The following is a 17,358-nucleotide window of genomic DNA, read 5'->3' as shown; positions in this document are numbered from 1 at the left end:
TGGGCAAATGACATTGTCATAGTTTGTTTTTGTACAAATATGTGACAAATCCCATGAATACGTACAACTATAATACACCAATAAAAAGTGTGGAAAATAATTGCACACACATACACACACAAAAAAATGTGTTCCTGCCTCCAGATGTTATATGATAAACTATACCAGAAAAAAGCCGGCATGATCCAGGAATATTTCTCATGATGCTTTTGGTATTGCAACAAATTTTCCCCCACTTATACTCTAAGTGAATGACTCAACCTCCCCTCCAATTGTCCCAAAGTGGTAAGGTGGATCCAACATTGAAGCTTCTCTCTTTATCACCTCTTTTCCACATGCAGTCAATTTTCAATCCCACCAATATGAGCTTTCTTAGAGTTTCTCATATCTTTACATATCTTTTTGTGCCTGTCACTATTATAGTTCAGACCATCATTGTTTTTTCTACTGATCTGCAGCAAAATTTTCCTAGTCTCCTCATATTTCACTTTATTGGTTCCAATCATTACTCACAAATAAAAGCATGATTTATCTGTATAAAGGGCATCTACACGTTTGCTTACAGTGAAACACCCTTGTCTGTAGAATAAGATCTATAGTTTACACGACACATACAGCCCTTGATGACCTAGACCCTGTATTTTCCACTCTTATCATGCTGAAATACATACAATCACAAACATACAAAGCTTTTGTATTTGAATCTCTGTGCATACCCTTTGTTTTGACCGGAACACCCTCTACTTCTCCTGGCACTTTTGCCTGGTTTTCAAGTCCAGTTTAGATGTTTTTTTTTTTCTTTTGAGCAGAATTCACTGATATATCAAGACTGAGCGAGCTGCCTACTCAGGGTTATTCATTATTGCAGGACTTGCCACACCATACTGTAACTATCAGTTCACCTGTCTTTGTCCTTTGCTACACTGCGTGTAACCTAAGGATGTTCAAAGCCCCATAATTTTGTCCCTGTTGCAGTAAATGGCAAAAGTTCAGGAGCATTTGTGGAATGAAAGAAGATAGACTGTAGAGGGTGGTCGAGAAAGGGGAGATTAAGAGGTGAAGGAGAAAGGGATACAAAGATAACAGAGAAATAAACGGAAGAGAAGGAGGAACAGAAAGTGGAGGGAAGGAGAAAGGGTAAAGGAAAGAAGAGGAGGAGGTTAAAGAAAGAAGAAGAAAGAAAAGAAAAAAAGGAAGGAAGGAAAAAAATTAAAAATGGGAGAAAGGGAGAAAAAAACGATTGGAGGAAGGGTATGTGGAGCAAGAGTGAAACAGAGAATATTCCCATTAGGTTCCTAATGGAAGTATCTAGGGAACTTCAGGAACCACTTGTCCAGTGACCGGCCATCTTTCTGGGGTTGCAGACAGAGTCAGGAAGTCTGATGTTAAAGACAGCAAAGACCAAAAAGAAACCTAAGAACATGTGAGTTTAATTTTACAATTAAAGAATATGAGCAGCAGTGAATTGCAGACAGGAGCAGCAGACAAGAGCTCATCACAATAGAAGGCAGTTAATATGGGACATGAACACAGCCTTGAAAAAATCTCAGGCCCAAGTTCTCTTCACCACAATGGCCTTTCCAGAAACACAATTGAACCTTGATGTAAGAGCAGGATTTTAGCTTAGGGCCTTGGATCCCTGATTTAGGGCTGTGCACAGCACAATCCTGGGTGCTTTTTTAATTGTTCTAACATTTAATACAAAGAACTTCACTCTTCAAGGCAGGTACACTGTAGTAAGACCAAAGAATATTTGAGCTCTTTCAGCCCCTTGCTTCATGTTACTCATCTTAATCCTCTAACGAGCCTTGAGCTTTTCCTCACTCTGTATTTTTGCCACATTGTCCTCTCATCTAGAAGGCCCCTGCTGCCATTGCTACCTTTTGAAATCCTTTGCGTCTTTGGGAGACCTTTCTCAAAACCTCTTCTTTGATGAGACATGCTTCAGTGTCCCTATTAGGAAATAATCGCACTATCATATCTATTCCAGTAGTGCTTTGTTCATTTTTTTTCTCAAAATATGAATTAACCAATGTGTTTTATTATAGTTGCATGTCCCTTTCTTCCACCTTCAATGTACACTGCAGGAAGGCAGGACCCCATTCTTGCCTTTTCTTTGCCTTCCCTAGTAGGATTAGTCCAGTAACTTTCATATGACATATGCTTTTTATATTTGTAAGTTGAATTGAAACATAAAACCCATTTTCTAACTCTCATGCTTATATCATCCTAAAATATTAAGAAAGCTATGACTCTAATACTTCTCACATTTTCACAGGTATTCTTCTTTTCTTCTGTAACATTTTTATTGTGTTCACTTTTGTGGCTTAAAGTGAGCTATTAGGATAGACCACAGTGATATATAAAGGAGAAAGAGTGGTATAATTGAGTCAGTGAGAATCAGAACTTCCAAATTTGTGGGTAAAATGATGATTCTGTATCCTGGCCCAATGAAGAAATGGTTAGTATGACAGATTCCTATCCCTTCAAAAATATTGACAAGAGATCATTGAAAGAGAAGGGGGCCTCACTTGAAATAGGGTTCTTCCTTACATATAATGACTTTAATCTTCCATTTATGATAACAGAGAACTATGAAATACTCACTAACTCTTGCTCAATGTTAGTGAGGATTTACTTTAGGTGAATGACCTGGACTGCTTATTCTATTAATTTTAATTAGGTGTGTTCTTATACAAGGAAGATGGTAAATCTGTTGGGTGTATTGAAATAAAAGGAAGAAGGCCTTTAAAAGCCAGGATTCCCAATCTTTCTCTGACAAGTCTTGATTCTTACCCTGCCTAAAACTCTATTTCTTAATAAGTAAAGTTAGAAACTCTGTCACCTTAAGCAGAAAGCCTTTCAAATTGTTTCAGAAAATACTTTCACGATGTCTTTGGATGTGATTTTGTGTATTTTAAAATCATTTTGTAAGAGCGCAGTTGTAAGTATGCTCAAGTCCAGCATATTTCTCTGTTGATCACTTACTATTGGCAGTCTGGATAATGGCAAACTAATGGCAGCAGGATGTTTTATCTGCACTTTTCCCCCAGCAGTCTCTAAAAGGCTTTTATTTTTCATTCACTGCCAGATAAAATATATCACTGGACTCACTTTAAAGGAGACATCCTTTATGGTAGTTCAATTCTATCACCGATTTTAGAAATATAATTTTCTAGCACTAAGGAGTTATTTATTACTCCACTGGTTTTGAAATGTCATGTAGATGTCAGAAGAAAATTAAAAGCAAGAACAAATAAACAGCAAAAATAATGCACGCCAAAATAGAAAGATAATTACTTTCCATTTCTGACTCCAACTTGAGAGTCTAATAAATAATATTAGAAGGAAAAAACCATACCAACGTGCTCTTTAGTATCTTTCCTAAACTTTGCAGAAATGACAGTACAGCATTTGTTAGGATAAATTGTTCCCTCCAGGATGTACATAAAAAGGCAAATTGTGTCGCTGTAGATTCTTTGAGTTCCTGATACATGGTTTATTTCTCTTACCCACACTTTCCTAAAGCTTACTAATGAATAGCTGCTGATGCCAAAGATTAGGCTTTTGCTCAGTTCTACAATTCTCAGATTCCTATGGCCACAGAAAAACTTTTGAACTTCAAATGTACTTCTTTTTGAGCTTCTTCAGTGAGAAAAATAAAATCTTCAAATGTAAACTTCCTCAACTCTTGCATAACAGGCAGTTCTCATATTTAAGAAAGGATATTTTCTAAGTCCCTGTGGAAAACTTTCCTTTGGATTGTTTTATTCAGCTTGGAAATTCAATAAAATGACATTTTCCTACTGTCTACCAAGTGGGGAGGTTTTATATGCCTTGAGTTGGACTACTTGATGTCTTAGATTATTAGCACCACTTTAGAAAATCTATCAAGTTCCCTGAATGCTGTCATAGAGTCTAACAAAAAGGCTGTTACTGGAACATTGTTCAGTTTAGTGTGTGTAGCAATGGAAGAGGTGAATTTCTGGAGGACTCTTCCAGGAATGATGGAATTATACTTTATTGAATTTCACCTTATGAAAAATAGCCTTATGAAGTTACTTCACCTGTAAAATGGGATGACAGCTGTTTCTACCTTGAAAATTAGTGTGAGGATTAAATGAACTAATAATGTAAAGATTTAATGTCATAATTCTGCCCCTGCTGGCTATCTTTGCTATCATTAATCCTAGGAAGTGTACTGAGGTTTACATACGGCAGTAGGGCTGGAGGAAATTTACAATGCGGGTCAAAAAAGAAGGTGCAGGCTTCTTACCTCCAGAGAGTCATCAGCATTCACCATCCAACAGTCTGTCCAGGTGGCCACAATCAAAAATCCAGTGGAGAAAAAGGCAAAGAAACAGGCGACATACTGAAGAAGATCCTTCATGGTGGTGAATAGTCTATCCGGAAGGGACACATGGGCAGATGCCAGCTTTGGGCCTACTCAGGTGGCTGGATTGCTATTGGCCTTCTGCTTCTGGTACCTGTAGATGAGAAAATGCAGGTCTCTTACTTTTCTTCACACCCCACTGCAGGTGCCTTAAGTTTCATTAAGAATAATAGAAACAGGCTGTAACCGACAGAGGGGTCCTGGAGGTTATAATCCGAAGCAAACAGCCTCCAATCACAAGCCAGGTCAGAAAAAGGACTGTGTACATTTTGGATGGGGGAGAGAGGGAGTCCTGGTAACATTCCTGCCCAGACTGTGCTCTGATGCAAAAGGATGGTCACCAGAGGCATGTGTCAGTACCAAGATGGAGGAAAGGAGGCAGGTCCCACCCCATACTGGAGCCTGTAAATTGATCTTTCTCAGGACCTTCAGGGAAAGTGAGCTATTCTCCTCCCCCTTAGAAGAAGGCTTCACAGTTGACCGAGTGCTATTTTATTGTTAGGACTATTTTAATATTCGCTAACTCCCTTAGACAGGACCCAGGTGAAATTATGCTAAACAAGTGCTTGCTCAAGGGAGTTTGCATTCCAAAGTGTTGGGCAGAAAAGCCCCAGGAAGGATTTCTAGCACCTGGGTAGCAAGCAAAGAAAGGATCCCAACCTTTTAGCATCAGAAATTGAGGGAAAAAAATGTGCATATAAAATACTTAAATTTTCAATTGACACATAATATTTATGCATATTTATGGAGTGCAATATGAGTTACTTCCAGATGTTTTATAAATTAAAGGGGAAAAAACACACACATGGGAAAGAAAACAAAAAGTAAAATAAAACATAAAATTAGTTTTTTTAATACAATCAATTTGCAACAAGTAAAAAATGCAATATTTTTTACAATGCTTGCTTAATATAAAATATGCTTTTTTTGTTTTTTAAACTTTATTTTTTTAAATTTTAATTTGTTATATATGACAACAGAATGCATTACAATACATATTACACATATAGAGCACAATTTTTCATATCTCTAGTTGTACACAAAGTAGAGTCACATCCTTCGTCTCTTCATACATGTACTTCGGGTAATGATGACCATCGCATTCCACCATTTTTCCTACCCCTATACCCCTCATTTCCACTCCCTTCCCATTTCCCCTTTGCCCTCTCTAGAGTTCATTTAATCCTCCCATACCACCCCTAGCATATTATAAATCCACATCCTTATGCAGGCATGTGTGTATGTGTGTGTGGGGGGGGTGTATTTTCAATGGTTTACTGTTTCCTTAATTTTTAAACATGTTAGTGAAGCTATTCTAAATGATTTACAAACATGATATCATTTAATCTTCATAAGCATCTTATGAAGAGATATTAATTCCTTCATTTTACAGAAATTGCATCCCCAAAGCTCTCTGCTACAGAGTTTCAGAGCAAGATTATACTCTCAGAGCTGTCTGGATTAAAGTGTTCATTTATAAATTATTACAGTCATTACGGGAACAGTATGAGGTTCCTCAAAAAACTAAAAATAGACCTATATATTCCAGTTAGCTCAGTACTGGGTGTATATATATATGTGTATATATATATATATGTATATATATATATATATATCTCCAGGGGAAACTAAATCAGTAGGCACACACCCTTATCTATTAGGTCTCTACTCACTAGAGGCAAGAAATGGAAACAATGAACATGTCTGTCAGCTGATGAATGGATAAGATGTGAAACTTGTACACAAAGACATACTAGTCTGCAATAGAATCACAACATCCTGTCATTTGCAGCAACATACATGAAACTGGAGAACATTGTGTTAAGTGAAATAAACCAGGCACAGAAAGACAAGTACCCCATGCTCTCACTTCACATGTTTTAATGGAACCTAAAAGATGTTGACCTTGAAGAAGTATAAAGTAGAATGATGGTTACCAGGGACAGGGAAATGTACAGGAGCATTAGGGAGAGTTTAGATAATGAGTACAAGTTACAAATGGTAGGAATAAGTTCTAGTATCCTATTGCACCACAGGGTAGCTGTAGTTAACAATATACTATGTATTTCCAAAGAGCTAGCAGAGAGGGTTTTGAATATCCTTTTGATCTGATGAATAGGCCTTTAAAATGACCATTACTTTTCCTCTTTGTGGGTTAATATATAATGCTGTTGTGCTCTGAGAGTCTTTGTTGATTTTATTAATTCTATTCTTTCACCAAAGATATTTGACTTTTCTATAATTCAGGCTTTCCCTCACTCCTCATATCTTTTTGAAGTTAGTAATCTGCTTGATATGTAGAATTGTGGTAAAGTTTATATGTTGGCTGCATATGTTCTTTTTATTCATGAATCTGTTCCTTAGAAACATTTCAAAATCGGCTATTTTTTGAAGCTGTGAGTCCCAGAAAGGAAAAGTGGCCTCAGAATTGTTACCAAAAGCTATTTAAAGCAGGCAGAAGATGGTCTCTCTCTTGTTCTCTTGCATGCTTTGTCCCATTCACTGTTTCTTCTCCATTTGAGTCAGACCTCTCAACTTAGCCTTTGAAAGGTTAGGGAATAAATTCTGATTTAGAAATACTAAATAAAATCAGGCTCTTTTTTTCCCCTCTTTCAAATATCTTAGACAAATCATATTTAAAATTTGTTCATGTATTGATGTTGCAAAATAAGGCATCATCCATATAAAGGTTTTTAATTAAGAGTTAATTATTTGTTTTCTAAAAGTCTGTTGCAAAAGATTTTAATTTCATAATTCTCATTAAAAGCTTATCTAGCAGTTTTTCTAAAAAAAAGTAAAAATAGCTAAGTGGTAAATGTTAACATGGCCAAGCATTTCTTATGTTATTATTCTTTCTCCATGGACTGATGTTTGAAAAATGTGTCTAATGAAAAGCGAAAAAAACTGTCTGATTAGGAAAAATATTTGTTTTTTATAATTGAAGAGGTAACTGGAGTTTCACCTATATTTGAGTGGGTAGACTTAAATGGGTATAAAATCCCTGTAGCCATTATCAATTTAAAAAACTGAAAAAGATCACATATCATCATTTTAGATTTCTATCTACTAAAATAACATTTTGAGTGATATTAATAAAATATATTTTCATATGGTTCTTAATATGAGACAATGAAAGAAAAAGAAGAAAGGACAGAGGAAAGGCTTCCACGGATATCATTACTCTAAAAAGAAACAGTTGCTGAGATAATTATTTTAGTAACAGCTCACAAAGAGATGACTTTTCTTCCCCCACTCAATTGTGATTTGGTCATAGTGCTTAAGGTTAGAAGCTAAAAAGCTAAAATCAGTATCGATTTAAAAAATCCTTCAAGAATACACCAAAATAATAAACTTTTGTGACTAAATGTTGTTATTTCCAACTTTCATTCATTTTATTCAAGTATGATACAATTTAAAATTAAATGTAAAAATATAGGTTAGAAGCTATATTTAGAATAGAAGACTAATAATTGTTATAAATGACAATAAATGTTAACAGTAGTGATCACTAAATTTTGTGGTTCATTACAGATGCCCTCTTAGTGCATTGTCGCTATACATACAGTGGGGTTCATTTTGATATATAAATAAGTGTGCAAAATAGTTTTCTCCGTGTCCATCCCTGGTGCTCTCCTTCTCTCTCCTCCTCTCCCTTCCTGATCCTCTTTCTGCATGAACTCTATTGTTTTTCCATGTATATATTTTAATTGGTGCATTATAGTTATATACAAAACCGAAACCCATGGTGATACATTCCTACAAGCATGCAGCATAATTTGGTCAACTTTGTTCACCTCTTCTTCCCATTTCCCTCCTTCCTCCCTCTGCCTTAGCCCCCTGCTTCTCCTCTAATGCTCTTCCTTCTATTTTTGCCAGATCCCTTTTCTTATTCCTTTTTTCTCTCTAACTTCATCATATGAGAGAAAACATTAGACTCTTGACTGTCTGAGTCTGCTTTATTTCACTTAGCATATGTTCTCCAGTTTCATTTACTAGCAAGTGACATGATTTCATTCTTCTTTATGACCAAATGCAACTCCATTGTGTAGACATATGACATTTTTTTTTATCCATTCATCTATTGATGGGGCCACTTAGGCTGGTTCCATGATAATCTACTGTGGATTGCGCTGCTGTAAACATTTGTATGCATGTATCACTGTAGTATGCTGATTTTAGTTCTTTCAATTAAAGAAGAAAAAGAAGAAGACAAAGAAGTTTTTTTAAGACAAAACAATCTTTTTTTTTTTTTTTTAATGTGCAGTGCTGGGGGGTTAAACTCAAGGTCTTACACATACTAGGTAAGCTTTATACCACTATGCTACATCCCTAGTCCTATATGCCTTTTGTTTGATTTTACTTAACAGTTGGAAAAACTCATTCTTAGTTTTTTAAGTGCTTATCCAAAGAATGTGATCGCCTATCTATGTAAGGCATCCACAACAAACACACGGTGTTTGATGAGTCACAAGTGAATCTTATGCCCTAACATTTGAAATGTTCATGCTCTATTGATCTGATGGAGCAAACTAGTTCCAAAAACACATGCCCATTACAGGAGAGTCCTGGATTTGGCTGCTAAGCACCCCAGGGCAGTGGTTCTTAAGCTTGAGTGAACACTGGAATCTCCAGTATAACAAGCCACTTGTTATAAATACAGACCAGGGAGCTCCAGAACTAGAGAACAGGATTCAGGAAATTCGGAGCGGAGGCCAGAATTCATGTTTTACACACGCTTGTTATAAACTTCTTCTGAGACAGATGATCATGCTTGAGACTAGTTCAGAGAAAGAAATGAAAAGACAACACGCTACTACTTTTAAGTTATATACTACAGATCATAAATAAACTGTAGGAAAGGTGATATCAGAATTGCAATTAAGTATTAATGTTTTTCCTACCTATCACCAATAGCAGATCCCCAAAACAAATATCAGAGCCTGATTGAGAGGAGTAATGAAAAAAGCACTGAGAATTCTCTCATGCAAACACACACATATATACATGTATTCGGGAATTTGGAGATTCTTCCACAAGAAAAATAGTAGACTATAATTTACATATCTTACTCTCAATATTTACTAACAAACAGTGGGAGAGTGAAAATTCAGTGAGCTGACTGAAACATTGTTTGTGGGTGTGGGTGACAATAGAACTGATCCTGAATTGAATGTAGGTACTTTAAGAGAATAATATAAGATGGCCATACTTAAATGTTAATTTCTGTGGGTGAAGATAAAATATTAAAGAAGATGTCACAATGGAGTCATGCAAACTTACAGAATAGCAAAGTCTCGGGTGGGACATGAGTGCTTGTAAGAAAAGGGCAATGTGTGGGCAACTATAAAGATGCCAATGCAGAATAAATCATTCTTCTGTCTAGAAAAAAATCTCTGCTGCCTCTGCTATTCTGCTATGTTTTAGCATTTTTTTTTTTTTTTTTGGTACTAGGAATTGAACCCAGGGGGTGCTTAACCACTGAACTACATCTCTAGCCCTTTTAAAATTTTTGTTTGTTTGTTTATTTATTTATTTTAAATAAATAAATATTAGAGACAGGATCTCACTGAGTTCCTAAGTGCCTCATTAAGTTGCTGAGGCTGGCTTTGAACTCGAGATCCTCCTGCCTCAGCCTCCCGAGCCAAAGGGATGACAGGTGTGTGGCCACCATGCCCAGCCCTCTGCTATGTTCTAGATTTGAATATTTATCATTTCCAACTCAATCACAGTTTAGTTCCCTTTTATCCAGCTGGCCTACTCTGACTGTATATTATTCTAGGTCCTGGGGTCACTGAGAAAATAAAAGGTGGAAGGCTTAGAACCCATCCTTCAGTTTACTCTCCGGTGAGTGGACCAAAGCAAGGCACTGAGGAAAGGTGAAGAACTCCATCCAGGTAAATCTAACAGCAGCCTCAAGTTCTAGCACCATTCTCAATCATAATTCATTGGAAATATGCAGAGACCCCCAATTTATTTTATAAACACAGAGTACAATTTTCACCGTGCATGTGGCTCAATAGGGTTCACAAAATATTTACAAATGCACAATCTCTTCTAAGCTTCATGAAAACAGAAATCAGTTTTTGGTTCACCAGTGTATCCCACGTGCTTAAAATTCTGCCTGGCACATGTTATGCTCTCAAAAGACACATATTAAATTCAACCTAATCCTCACAGTCCCATTTGACAGAAGAGGAAGCATATTGGGTTCTCTCTGACACATCCAGAGTCCCCAGATGCATCTTAAGCTGACAGAAATGGCATGATAATCTTTGCAACTTCAGAGCTATATGTTCGGCAAGATCCCTAAGACAGATGTTTCAGTCAGCTCACTGAATTTTCACTCTCCCACTGTTTGCATGCCTCCTGGCTGAGGTGTTAGAGCCACCTGTTGATCACACAAGTGAAGCCCTCAGCCTACCACCTTGGTTGTTAGTCCGTGAAAGGAAGTCAATGTAGAACTAGAAAAGCTGCAATTGTCCATTTGGTCTGCAGGTGGAAGCAGCCCCTGCATTTTCAGTTAAGAAAAACAACAAGATATTTTGTCTTAAATTTGTTGTTCCCGCTAGTCTCAAAAAATGTTCCTTCTATGTTCATTATGATAATGCAAGTTCTTAGAGTAAACTAACTTATATCACATCTTATGAATAATCTTCTCTCTCCTTTAAATGTCCACTGGTCATTGGAAAAATCTGCACAGGAAAATCAGTTGCTATTGTAAAAGTCAATGATGGCTATAACTAATGGCAAAATAAATCACTGGCTAAAAGGTTGGGCCTCAGAGTCAGACAGATCTGAGTTCAAACTAAGCCAATTAATATTTGTCAGATTTTGAGCAAGCTACTTGATATTCCCGAATTCATGTTTTATATATGCTTGTGGATTGTGCTGCTGTATTCAAGTATGATACAATTTAAAATTAAACGTAAAATCTAGGTTGAAAAAGTGAGAATTATGAACTTTGTCTCATACAGTTATGTTGAAAATAACTAACATTTTGTAAAAGCTTAAAACCATTCATAAAACATAATAAAATCAATAAATTTTAGCTCTTATGACTTTTATATCACAAGCTTGCTCCTTTACATATGTGGCGCGCATGCACACACACACACACACACACACACACACACACACATACACACACATTTGCATGGGTATTTATGTAAATATATTTCTATCTGTATTTATTTAAAACAACTTAGTAAATTATTTAATATACAAAAAACAAAAAGTCTGATTGTATAAGCAACTTTTATTTTTATCTCCTATTGTTCTTTCAAATTTATTTAACTTGGGCCAGTTCTTTTCCTGCCCCTTTGATAAAATCTAGGACAAACTGAATTACTTTATTTTCATCTTTTTTAGTAATATAAATTCTTTCAGTCCTTTCAAGGCACAAAGATACAGTTGCATTCCAACAATGTGACTCTTTATACTCTTATGTAAGCCAATCTCTTGTAGCCTCTCCTCCATCCAGTGAGCCTCAGAGCAACATGCCTATTGTAACACTTGCCCATTAGATTTCTCAGGCCAGAGATATACAGTAATCTGCCATGTCTCTTCAGACCCAAGGGACAAATGCAAGGTTTTTACAGTAGTTGAGTTGAAATCCTTTTGTTTGGGTTTAAAGTGAGGAACGATAATCTCTACCCTCTCAAGTTACAGTGGCTCATGCCTGTAATCCCAGTGGCTCAGGTGGCTGAGGCAGGAGGATAGTGAGTTCAAAGTCAGTCTCAGAAAAAGCAAGGGGTTAAGCAACTCAGTGAGACTCTGTCTCTAAATAAAATACAAAATAGTGCTGGGGATGTGACTCAGTGATTGAGTACCCTTGAGTTCAATCCCGGGTACCAGCTCCCCCCAAAAGAGAATCCCCACCCTCTCCTCCATGGCGACAGGGAAATGGTGGCCCTCTCTACAAATTCTCTCCTAATCTTAAATGCTTTCTTGGAGATAACTTGTTTTCTGGGGAATGAGGGTGGAGATTAGCTGGTCCACTACATGTAACAAAACTGGTTCTATGCTGTATTTGCTACTTCTAATTGTAGGTCTCTCATTTTGTTTTAGAATCTGGAATTTACTGTCTACTCACAGCAGTCAAAACTGGAGTGAAAATGCTTTCAGTTGAACACCTTATTACCTGAACTATATAGTATTAGACTGGAACTGTAGTGTTTATTCTGGACAGCCTACCCCTGGATTTATTGTTTACTCCTGGGTATTGGTATGTAAGAAAACTGTAGCCCATACTGAGGAGAAGGCTTCAGTTAGTGAGGTTCATGAGTAGATTGACAACCATCTCATATTGAGGCATGACCAAAAGGAGGTTGAAATGAGTATTTTGGTTTTATAAAAGGAGACTGAGGCCAGGTATGGTGGTGCATGCTTTCAGCAACTTGGAAGCCCAAGGCAGGAGGTTGGCAAGTTAAAGGCCAGCCTCAGCAATTTAGTAAGATCCTATTTCAAAAGTATAAAAAAAAAAAAAAGGGTGGGAGATATGACTTGGTGATAGAGTGTCCCTGGGTTCAATCTCTGGTACCACACAGACACACACATACACACACACATACACACACACACACACACACACACACACACACACACGAGACTGAATAATTTTGATGGTGCTTTTTAAATAATAGGATGGTCCAAAGGATTGATCTTTCTATAAGGGATCAGAAAGCATAACTAGATGATAGTATACAAAAAGAGAGAAAGAAAATTGTACTCAACTATTGAAGAACTTTCCAATATTTCAACTGTCTGAAAGGGAAGTAGTTTGGTTTGATGTGTTTCCTGACTCTGGAGGGCAAATGGAGGTAGAATCACTATCAGTGCAGGTGTTACCTGGATGGCTCATGAATCAATTCAGGATGGAAATTACTCATGTCTCCAATTTGAAGAATGCTTGGGAGAGCTTGGGACCTTGGAAAATTTATAATCTTACCTTATCTCTTATAGAATTTGAGTCTTATTTAAGCCAAATCTCCAAGATGACTCAGTGAACCATTCATCCAAATTCCCACCTCAAATTGAGCAGCAAGGCATATGTCATTACTCATTTTGTAACTTATTTCACCTGTAAAAACAAGATGTTCATCATGGAACAGCACAGTTAAGCCATCAAGACTTCTTTGGGTGAACCAGGATGGAATAAACCTGGTGTAAAATGTTAACATTTTACTCCCTTTGAGTTGCCGGGTAACTCATGAAGCCATCCTGGCATGAAACTTTTCTGTTGAATGCCCTATATCCTACAAAGAACCTTATGCTTATTATTATATTGTAAATAAAATGGATCCATCTGAACTATATTTCATCTTATGTACTGAAGTATTTAGAGTTTATTCCAGCACATTCAATTGGCCCTTATTATTTCTCACCATTTTTATTTCCTTCTTATGTCTCTTAAAATATTTATACATTTTCTTATATAACTACTGCCAGCTCTTCATTCTAAATCATGAATGTGGAGAGAAATTCAAACTTTTCTCGCACAGTTTCAGTATTTGAGTCTGCTGTAATAAAGTAGTAATAGATTAGCCCTCCCCCCAAAAAAGCCATAACAAATTTATTGGCTCACAATTTCATATTACATGGGGACCTCTGATCAAAGACCCAGAGAGAAATATCTGTTTTTATTGTTAGGTTTGACAGAGTGTTGATCCCATGTAGAAACATGATTAGGAGTGATCTATAGCTATAGGCTGAGGGCAGCAGGGCTGGGCCTGCCAAGATGTTTCTCGGACTCTCTGTGCAGCATTCCTTTGTCCTGGAAATGGGGAAGGACTCTTGATGGAATGGGAATCTCATCACCTATAGTTAAACAAGGTAGGTCTCAGAATTTACAGCCAACTCTTACACAGAAAGGAAGGAGAAGTCAGGGTGATGTTTTTAGGTTTTTTGTCTAGCTTTAGACAAAAAGGACTCGTTTCTATGACCTGCTTTGGCAAGAGGACTTCTAGCTTCTAGGGCTTATCTCCAGAGAGGATGAAAGGTTAACAGCCTAGAAGACAGAGAAAGCTTCTGAGGCTTTTGCTTAGGCCTTCCCTTTGAGATATTGTTCTCTGAGCCCCAACAAAACTTTCTGAATATTGAATGCTCAGGTTATGCTTAATCTGTGTTGATTCAAGAAGCACTGACATCCTCAGGAGACAGGCTGTGGGACTGTGTCCTCACCTCTGCTTGCATGCACCTTTTAGGGGCAGTCAGCTTTACTGAGGCTTTCCCAACAGTTCCTCTTCTCCCACTAACTGCTCAGGAATGACAAGTACGCAAAGAGAGTTTTTGCCTAGGACAGTAGAAGACTGATATTCAATTTTCGTATAGTGAGGCTAAATGATATCAGGAACGTGGATAATATTATCAAGGGCCTAGAGGCAGGAGGAAAAAGTATAAGACTGAGAATGAGTGCTCTGGTATGTCCAGAGTCTGTCAGGTATCTAGAACAGTAGAGAACAAGGAAGTGAAGTGGCATGTTCTAGTAACCTGGGGAAGATCTTCAGTTCCCAATGGAATTAATGTGACCTTCTCACTTAGAGCCTATGAACAGAGATGCAGTGATCTGAGAGGAGACACATCAGATAGCATCCTTGTTTACTGCTACGTGCACCTGTAACTCCTGTGGCCCTAACCTTTAGCCATTAATCAAAATGACTTCCTATTACCAGGTGAAGGAAACTAGATAACAATATAACATATAATAATAATAATAATATAAAACAATATATAAATAACAATATAAAACAATAATATAAAAATGAGTCTCCATCACTTACACAGTCCTAGAGTTGCAATGGGTTGACTTACCATTTTTGATTTGACAATCACGTGGAAGTGTTACTCATTAAGTAGAAACCATATCTTCACATTTTGAATTTTGAGAATTTCCTGGGCTAGCAATAGGCAGCAAGATACTTCCTTAATGTTGGGCAATAGTAGCATAGAGCTGAGCTCCCAGACAGCCAGTCAATCATGAAGATAAACCACATAGTCTACAGTAAACTATGCTGCTAAGCTGTGATGTTCTGTAGGTTAAGCATATCAAATGTATTTTTGACTTATTGTTTTCAACTGATGTTATATAAGTTTGCCAGGATATAACCATACTGTAAGTCTCTTTTAGGAAATTATCTTGGGTCCTCTATCCTTACTCTTTCTTTTGCTTTTTGACCAACAATCACCTCATACCACCACAATGTCTTCCCATGGCGTTCAGGATTTGGAAACTTTTGAATTTAAATCCCAGTGCTAACCCTTGGACCTGAAAATTAACTTTGGATTTTAGAGTTTCTACTTTTACTATTCCCTAAGGCACAACTTGTACTGCCCTCCGGCCCACCCAGTAACCACCATCTCATCCTACTCAGCCCTTTCCTTGGAACCTTGCCCTTGTCAGTTCATTTGCAAGAATTATTTCCTGCTGCCTAATAGGATGAGGCGACTCCAGGTCTTGGATGTCTCTCTGATTCCTTGGCACATGGTCAAAGTTCTATTATTTTATAAATAAACCCATCAGTCCGTTTTTTAAATGTAATTTTTTAATATACACCTTTTATAGCCAACAGTATTTGACAGTCAGCATTGAGCTGGAAAAGGAAGAAAGGGAAGAGAACATACATTCAAAGCACTTGATTGTTGATGGAAGAGGACATTTGCTATGGGTGGTATTTTGCCACTCCCTCTCTATATCCTATGCTATACTCAAAGTTGGTAACCATTGCTAAAACTACAAATGTCCTATCTCTTCATCACTATCACTGTTGCCACATAGAACATCGTCATTAGGAATGACCCCCATCAAAATCCCAAATCCACTAATTCTAAACCTTGTCTTTCAGTATATATTTTCTACAGATATCATTTTATTAATGCTATAGGAAATTAATATTTCCTAATATCTTCTCTATACCACTTATACTGGTTAATTGTATTCGACAACTTGATTGGGCCACAGTATACCCAGATATTTGACCCAATTATTGTTCTGAGTGTTTCTATTTGGGAATGAGATGAACATTTGAACTGATTGGACTGAATAAAGCAGATGGTTCTCTCTAATGTGGGTCGACTTCATTCAATCCACTGAGGGTCTAATAAAACAAAAGGGTTAGTCTTCTGCAAAGTAAGAAAGAAATTTGAACTAGGACATTGACTTTTTTTTCCTGCCTTTGGACTTGAACTGAAGCATGATCTCTTTCTAGCTCTCCAGCCTGCTGGACTCATATAGGAACTGAACTACTGGCCTTACTGGTTTGCAAGCTCTTGGACCTGTACCAGACCTAAACCACCGTTTTCCCTAGTCTCCAGTATGCAAAACTGTCTGTGGATCTTAGGAGTTGTTCACTTCCATAATTGGGTGAGCCAATTCCTTATAATAATTATCTCTTGCTTTCTCTGTAAGTTGTGTTTTTATTGGTTCTCTCTTTCTATTGTTTCTGTGTCTCTGGAGAACATGGACTAACATTCATCTCACAAGACAGTTATATATCATCTCCCTTTGCTCATCCAGTCCTTCCTAAGTAGGAGCCCCCATTCCAGTCATCATGCCATTTCTTAACCTTTGAGTACTTCTGTCTCTGACATGTTTATTCTGTTTTCTTTTGCCTGGAATCACTTTAATTTTTATTTCTGTTTATTATAATGCTAACCATCTCTCAGGAATGAATAGTAAATTCATGAAGACTGATTGAAAAATTTCAGTTCATTCTCTCTCTATTAGACTTATGACCAATAACCACATTGTTTATCTGATACCATCTCCAGCCTTCTGTATGTTAGTTTGATGTCTCCAAATAATATTAACTAGTTGGAAAAAAAAGAATAAAGGAAAGAGAGAGGAAGAGAGAAAGAGAAAAAGGTGGGTGGAGGAAAGGAGGGGGACAGAAGGAAAGAAGAAAGAGCGGGAGGGAGGGATGAATTTCACCAAATAGAAAGTCAGTCACAAGTTTAGCCACTTAGTATAT

The 17,358-nt window shown here is 37.1% G+C and overlaps 1 protein-coding gene across 8 annotated transcripts in view; it reads right to left on the bottom strand.

Annotated features, from left to right (window-relative positions):
• Nucleotides 1-17,358, bottom strand: part of Cldn16 (claudin 16) — a 166,877-nt gene that overhangs the window by 16,171 nt on the left and 133,348 nt on the right. For 5 of the 8 annotated variants that reach the window (XM_078043864.1, XM_078043862.1, XM_078043867.1 and 2 more), the window contains one exon: nucleotides 4,277-4,487. In XM_078043864.1, coding sequence (XP_077899990.1) covers nucleotides 4,277-4,390 — 114 coding nt within the window. In that variant the 5' untranslated portion in view covers nucleotides 4,391-4,487. The other 3 variants (XM_078043866.1, XM_078043865.1, XM_078043861.1) reach the window with 3 other exon arrangements.

This window comes from Ictidomys tridecemlineatus, chromosome 3, assembly GCF_052094955.1.
Source record: "Ictidomys tridecemlineatus isolate mIctTri1 chromosome 3, mIctTri1.hap1, whole genome shotgun sequence".
NCBI lineage: Eukaryota > Metazoa > Chordata > Mammalia > Rodentia > Sciuridae > Ictidomys > Ictidomys tridecemlineatus.
This window is presented reverse-complemented; position numbering and strand designations above follow the sequence as displayed.